The sequence below is a fragment of the Arachis stenosperma genome, chromosome 3, assembly GCF_014773155.1.
Source record: "Arachis stenosperma cultivar V10309 chromosome 3, arast.V10309.gnm1.PFL2, whole genome shotgun sequence".
NCBI lineage: Eukaryota > Viridiplantae > Streptophyta > Magnoliopsida > Fabales > Fabaceae > Arachis > Arachis stenosperma.
Window position 1 is genome coordinate 163,271,450 of NC_080379.1, and position 7,199 is coordinate 163,278,648.

The 7,199-nt window shown below is 37.4% G+C and overlaps 2 protein-coding genes across 3 annotated transcripts; one reads left to right on the forward strand and one right to left on the reverse strand.

Moving 5' to 3' along the window:
• The first annotated feature begins 999 nt into the window (after positions 1-999).
• Positions 1,000-2,041, forward strand: LOC130965320 (acidic endochitinase-like). Its single transcript, XM_057890083.1, has one exon. The coding sequence runs from the start codon at positions 1,046-1,048 to the stop codon at positions 1,931-1,933; it is 888 nt and encodes a 295-aa protein (XP_057746066.1). The 5' UTR covers positions 1,000-1,045; the 3' UTR covers positions 1,934-2,041.
• A 3-nt stretch (positions 2,042-2,044) lies between these two features.
• On the reverse strand, positions 2,045-7,199 carry LOC130965319 (probable hexosyltransferase MUCI70). Of its 2 annotated transcripts, none has more exons than XM_057890082.1 (9): positions 6,854-7,199; positions 6,229-6,491; positions 5,925-6,095; positions 4,980-5,335; positions 4,212-4,423; positions 3,862-4,118; positions 3,591-3,769; positions 3,044-3,134; positions 2,045-2,618 (listed from the first exon to the last, which is right to left on the reverse strand). In XM_057890082.1, exons 2-8 carry the CDS (start codon positions 6,449-6,451, stop codon positions 3,072-3,074), a joined length of 1,461 nt encoding a protein of 486 aa, XP_057746065.1. In that variant the 5' UTR covers positions 6,452-6,491; positions 6,854-7,199; the 3' UTR covers positions 2,045-2,618; positions 3,044-3,071. The 2 variants fall into 2 exon arrangements, with proteins under 2 accessions (XP_057746065.1, XP_057746064.1); XM_057890081.1 differs by having other exon boundaries at positions 5,925-6,110.

A 7,199-nucleotide genomic window follows, 5' to 3' on the forward strand; every position in this document is an offset into this window, starting at 1 on the left:
CTGAGAACCGGTCGGCAACCACAGCCGCACCATTCTGGCGGGCCCGATCTTCTGCTCTTCGTTTGCGTTCTCGTCCGATTTCAGCTAGATGGGAATGAACAGAGCTTCCACCTGCAGTGCTACCAGACCCATCATTGACATGAGTAGCGGCTCCAGACGGAAGTGTATGAAAAAGAAGAAGAGATGAACAAGAAGAAGAGATGAAGTGTATGAAAATTTGGTGATTTAGGGTTACATATAATAGGAGGGACCAACGTAGGTACAAATTGAAAATTAGCCAGCTCAGCTAGCCGTTTGACCCCTCCAGCATGGCAAACCGAGTCCACGTCAGCATTCTGGTGATGACTCATCACCAGAAATATGCTCAGGGACCACTTTGAGTGCTCGAAACTCTATCTGGAGAACTACAATGAAAAAATCGGGATCTTAAGAATTATATTAGTTATTTGCATGAATCTCAGGAACGATTATGGGTATTTTTTACTCCATAATTTGTCGATTTGGGACCAATTCATTTTTGGAGTGTGATATTGTTACTTTTTTGTATAATTCTTTTTAAAATTACCCTCCGTCTTTATTATTTTGTTTTCAAATGTAATACCGTAATCGAAAACTTGTGTAGTAGTTTAAGAGTACAAGAATTTGTTAGCTGTACATTTAATTCAACTATCAAAATTATTTACTAGTGTAAAATACATAAAAATCATTCATTTCTGTTATCAGAAGATGCTATTATATGAAGATACTATCATGACATAATAATTATAAGTTGAAAATTATAAATTGACCCTTGCCTTAGCTTATTATTGTGCTGTATTCTACACGACTTAAATGAATGAGATCAACATCAGTGACTGCTTTCTAAGCATGAAGCGCGAGACAAAGTAGCTGCCAAGCCACGCACTTATGAGGCAAAGCTAAAAAATTGTGTGTAGTTAGTTATCTTAGCGTTATAAAAGGCACTCTCACCAGCACTGTGTGGCATACATCAAAAGCATAGATTGGTTAACACTCGAAGAGTTCAATAGACATAGCCTTCTTGACAATGGCATTCAACTTGCCAGTCTCACTCACATTCTTCTCTTTATTGCTCTTAGCACTTGCAAATGGTTCTAATGCAGGTAGCATTTCAGTCTATTGGGGCCAGAACGGTAACGAGGGCACGTTGGCCGAGGCTTGTGCCGCAGGAAACTACGAATTCGTCATCATAGCCTTCTTGCCAACCTTCGGCAATGGCCAAACCCCCATGATAAACCTGGCTGGTCATTGTGATCCTTACAGCAATGGTTGCACCGGCTTAAGCTCTGATATCAAATCATGCCAGGCCAAAGGCATCAAAGTCTTGTTGTCTTTGGGAGGTGGCGCCGGAAGCTACTCAATTGCGTCTGTCCAGGACGCGCATAACGTGGCCACATACCTTTGGAACAACTTCTTGGGGGGAACTTCATCCTCCCGCCCTCTCGGTCCTGCAGTGCTCGATGGCATTGACTTTGACATCGAAGGAGGATCAAACCAGCACTGGGACGACCTTGCCAGGTTTCTTAAAGGGTACGACAAGAAGGTGTTGATAACTGCCGCGCCTCAATGTCCATTTCCTGATGCTTGGATAGGAAACGCCCTCAAATCGGGACTCTTCGACTATGTTTGGGTCCAATTCTACAACAACCCTCCATGCCAATACACTGCTGGAGGAATTGGAAATCTTGTAGCTGCATGGAAGCAGTGGACATCAAGTATCCCTGCCAACAAGATATTCCTCGGCCTACCGGCTGCCCCAACAGCTGCAGGCAGTGGCTTCATCCCTGCAACTGCCCTTACTTCCAGTGTACTTCCAGCAATCAAGGGTTCTGCTAAATATGGTGGCGTTATGCTGTGGTCCAGGTACTATGATGTTCAGAGTGGCTATAGCTCCTCCATCAAGAACCATGTCTGATACCTATATTCCTGTCATGTACTCTGTATACTTATCCCTGTCCTGTTGTATGTTCAAATATTTATGTCTATAATATGATTATATTTTGTGATGATCTATGACAAATTAAAGAAATAACACACCTGTGAAGAGTATAAGTTTGTTAATCAAGTATTTTCCAAAAAAGAGTAAGAAAAAATTAATTTATAGACATCACTGCAACTAAAAAGGGACATTTACAAATAAGAGTAAAAAATGTATCCTATTTCACCAAACAGATGAAGAGACATTTACAGTTTTCTCGTTTCACCATTCAACCATAATCCTCTACTAATGTGTGGGAGAGGATGGAAGACTGCTACTTGTTACTTGTTAGTTACACAAAAAAGAAAGATTAAAATTACATGTTAGAAAAATGCCAAAATCACCTCTTCCCTCACATTAAATTAAGAAACAAAAAAGGAAGCTGAACAAACTAAAACCTTGATCAACTTGCCTTCTCTCATCAACAACATCCACTTGAACGGTTGAATCCCATCCTTAAGTGAAAAGCTTGCCCACAATAATTCACCTTTTGGTACAGCTACATGACCAATAACTATTTTCTCCGCCAGAAGCAACTGACTTTGCCTCTCGTTAATCCGGCTCAAAATAAACATCAAGTTCGAGACTAGTCTATGATAAACTTCATTTCCAGTGTGCATCCCTTCACATATAACATATTCTAGTTAGATGCTTGGATAAGAATGAAGAGCAAGAGTGTGGTTAGGGAGAAGGTGGAAAGTAGAGAGAACGGAATTTGGAAGGTAAACCCATTTTCTCAATTTTGTTGCACCGAGCCAGGTGTCAGATAGTAGTGTTCAACTATTTCAAGTTTCATTTTCCCAGTTGCAGCTATACTAAACATTCTACGGTTGATGAAAAAAGTATTTGAAATTCAAGCAACAAATACAACTTCAAACACCTAATTATATCATATTCTTATTTACCAAATTCATGGAGATAGTTTCTCAAGTCAAAACAATGGACAGCTAGTTATTTGAATCATATTCTTAAGTTGGCATTGAAAAGATGAAAAAGCAGAAGAAAACAAAATCTAGCAGTATTAAATGAAGTGATATCAAAAGGCACCTTAAAAAGCTGGAACTGATCAAGCAGTCTATGGTGGAGAAGGAATTGTCCTATGCTGGAATAGTTTAACTAATGCTCTGCGCTCACAATCCTGCATAGATTAACGGTAAATGTGCATTTTTCAGCTTGCGGAATACATTAATCTCTTTGAAGCAACAATCATCAAAAGGGTCAGAAATAATAATTGACCAAGATAAAGTTTTGGCCAACTTAATATAAGAGGGAAGTGGCTAATAACATGAATAGTGGGTATAGTAGGTATCTAAGATTCAGAAACAGACAATTAGCAGAGGCTTAAATAATAGAATAAAAAAGATTAATGAAGTAAACGTTTCACAATAATGAACAATACTTGTATTTACTGAGAGCTTGGGTAAATTATTAAGTAATACCAACCAAGACAGATATTTCTGTGCAAACTAAATAAAATGAAAGATACCATTGACTAATAAGCAGTACGATGAAGATCACATAATACATGCAATGAAAAGTAAGTACTGAACACCAAAAATACTATGAATGTTATAAATTTTGAGTAAAAATTCACCTTGAACATATACAACTGAAATGGTCTCTCTGGATTCATTCTCCTCAATTTCAAATAAGTATAAGCAAAGCTTAGTTGATCTCGAGAAGTAAATCGATCAACTTCATTGAACCAAAGGCATGAAAATAAATTTGACATTGGTGTATGTGCCCTTATTATCAAGGAACCCTCAGGAACATCTGCAAAATGAAAGACTCATCAGTAGGAATTATAATATGCACAATTGGGAATATAAAAACTCCAAATGAACAAGGTTTTGAAGATGACGCACAACTTGGAAGAGGATTATTTGGGTTTGAAGGATCAAACTTGGTTAGGCCATCAGATTGGTAAACTTTAAACTGTTGGTCAATTGCCGTGTGGTTGTACTTGTTTAAGCGTTTGTTTTGGAGTACCTCATCCCAGACACAGTGGCGATCATAATGATTTGAAATGGCAAATTCAGCATTCCTTCGCCACAAAAAATATTCAATGATCAACATAGGATCAGCATTGAGTCTCATCTTGCTGTCAAGCCAAATTGAATACCTATCAAACAACGGTTTACAAAGTTCAACCAACATTACAATGAGGAATAGAAGGTCAAGCAACTCGGATTGCAGGAAATATTTCAAGAACTACCTAGAATTTGGGAAGAGGCGGTGAGCTAAAAATTTTGGCACCTTGCCAGTCCTCCGCATGTCTTTGTATGGCAAGTTTTTCACAACTACTACTTTCCATAGGCCAATATGCCCCCTTTCATCGGGACTGTTCCCTTCTGATGAAAGTTTGGATAGTGTTTGTTCATCCAAGAACATCACAAAACAAACATTGTTCTTTGAATATTGACTAATCTGCAGCAATGGACATATATAATGTTTTCTGTATGATAAACAGGTGCTTTATAAAGCTAAGATGCAATACATTTCACTATCAATAAAATATTGACGGAATCAAGGTTGATATTTAAGTTACATTACTTCATAGTAAGTGTAAAAAGAACAAATGATACATGAGTCCCAGGAAAGGCTAAGGCGGCTAGACCAAACGAAATAAATAAATAAAATAAAAAATCATCAATTATTGCCAAGAACAAAAAAAGCAATAGCTTTTTATGTTCCTTTTCCTTCTGTTTCTTTTTATTTTCTTATGTTCCCATATTTATTACTCTAATTCTTTACACAAGTGAATGCTTTACCGAGTTCATACATGAAACAAGAACACATATGACATTTATGCTCTGACTTAATATCTTTTATGTACATATATTTTTCTCGCCCCAGTGAATGACATCTTTATCAATTTATTGAACTGACATATGATTACTAGGTATCTTCAGCAAGCCTGTTTTCATAATGAATTATTTGCAAAACACCAAACAAAATATTCAAAAACAGGTAACATAATTACCAGTTTACTTGTAGGCCTCCGAAGAAAATCGGAGCTTCCAAAAATGCAAGAAGAAACTGCAATCTTACACTTTGACATGTATGCATTATCTTTTTCATCTAAATCAAATCCAGTGCTTGAATACCCTGGTGATCCTTTGACAAAACCACAATGAACCATTTGGTTTTTGGCATAAAATGACTTTTCTCTCTCCTCAAGAGTCTGATGTCCTCCAAATCGAGGTTCAAACAAACCACTATCGGATGTTTTTCCTTCTTGTTTAACATAATCTAGAGAAAACCAAGTGAAATTCATGTAATTCTTGGGTTCAGCAAGGCCATCTGCTGACTTCAGAAATTCAACTTCACAAGGAAAATCTGAAAGAAAGATATCGAGGAAATTATTGCGGCAAATTGAATTTAGTCACTAACTTAGCTTACTGAGGAAGGTCCAACAAAATTATGCTAATAGATAATAAACAATGCTGATTTAGTCAACAGAACTCGAGCACTATCAAGTGACATTAAAACCAGGTTAAAAATCTCATGTGCTTTGAACTTTGGAAGTAATCAACATATGTTACTATGACAAGAACTACATTTGCATGATAGGATTTGGTAGCTTATCAAATATGACTGTAAGACATAACAACCACATAAATTCATTCTAACAAAACTACATCTGCCATTATCTAAGAAATGCTCCACTATCTTTCTGACACCTTAGATGTCTCAAGGTCTTATCACTTTCACCAGCAACAATCTAAGTAGCTGCTCACTATATTCAGCAACTTCATATAGTCCAGTATTGCTTTTCTAAAAGGTATTAATCAACAAATCTTCAATTATAAAGAGGGTGTATCTGTGTATGAGGAAGCAATGCATAACGGAAAAGAAAATGAAGTGCCTATTCTAATTCATTAAACATAATGTAACAATAACTGAAGTTCAAGGCAAGGAATGTTACGCTTCCTGCGCTTGCTTTTAGGTGGTGGTTTTCCAAATTCAGATAATGAAACAGTTTCTTGAAGGTTGAGCTCTTTTTGTATACTGTGTAGGTTGAGCTCTTCATGTTTACTGTGTAGGTTGAGCCCTTCCCGTATACTGTGAGTCGCTGGGAACCTAGATTCCATTTTAGCTGTAATAGAACCATCTAAGAGAAATATAAGTGAAAATTCAGAAAGTTGAAGTTTTTCTTTGACACATCTTGCTACAAAATTCATATAACCTTTAAATGAAGCTGGAAAAAAAAGCCTATATTCAAGCCTCACCGTGAATAAACATTTTCAGGCCACAAACTGTGAAATAAACTGAAAAGAGTGCAGTAAGAAGGAGAAGCCAACGCGAAAGTCTGTGTTTGGTAATCCGACCAAGCCTTCTACCACGACGCAAGATTCGCGAGCCATGGTCACTTTTACCAAGAGAATTGACAACCGCATCAATGATGCCCCTTCTCTCGGTGAGCAATTCACCATTGTTTCTATAAAGAGCCATTCCAAAGCGCTTCCCAAGTTTTAGACATAGACTGGTTCATCTGTTAAAGAAAATAGGAAACAAGTCTTCACCTCTTAAATTTCTACAAACACACAAAATTCATGCATAGTTAAATCCTTGAAATAGTTAATATTTAGTAACTTAGATGTTGATGCATGCACTAAATTTGACAGCCTTATTACCAAAGTGAATCAATATTAAAACAAGCACATGCAAAATATCAAGCCCAAAATTGATAATCAATTCTTCTAGCTCCTACAGCTACAAGCAGCTGGCGTGAAAGGGAAAACATTCAAGGAAAGCCCCACCACAAATAGCTTCCAATTGGATTATCCATTGAAATTGGAAAAGCCAGAACATACGCAAAATGAGAAATGAAAAGATGAGAATGCTACAACTCACAGGGATTAACCAAAAGAGCAATGCAGGAAAAGGCGAATCTTCTTCTTTCCCAAGGTGAGATCTTTGTGCAAGAAACAAGAGTCAAACAGTGGAATGAACATCAAAAACGGATCCTTTGAGCAAATGGGTGAGCGAACAGAGGAACAGAAATGGATGAGGATCTATGGTGCGTGATGCATCAGCGGAGCACAGAAGCTGGTGTGTGTATTTAGTGGCTTTTCTTCATGTGAGTTGTTAGTGTGTCGTGTGTTGCCAAATATCACGATCCGAGCTTTTGATTATCAGAAAGTTTCCATTTTTATTCTTATTACGGTTTCTTTGATTCTTTCACAGGTTCTTACTTCCC

What these genes read in the sequence shown, in the direction of transcription:
- LOC130965319 (XM_057890081.1), bottom strand. Translation starts at nt 6,451, where the DNA reads ATGGCTCTTTATAGAAACAATGGTGAATTGCTCACCGAGAGAAGGGGC. An exon ending in AAATAATCCTCTTCCAAGTT is followed by an intron (nt 3,770 to 3,861) that starts GTGCGTCATCTT and finishes TTCATTTTGCAG; the next exon opens with ATGTTCCTGAGGGTTCCTTG. An exon ending in TTCAGTTGTATATGTTCAAG is followed by an intron (nt 3,135 to 3,590) that starts GTGAATTTTTAC and finishes TAATCTATGCAG; the next exon opens with GATTGTGAGCGCAGAGCATT.
- LOC130965320 (XM_057890083.1), top strand. Translation starts at nt 1,046, where the DNA reads ATGGCATTCAACTTGCCAGTCTCACTCACATTCTTCTCTTTATTGCTC.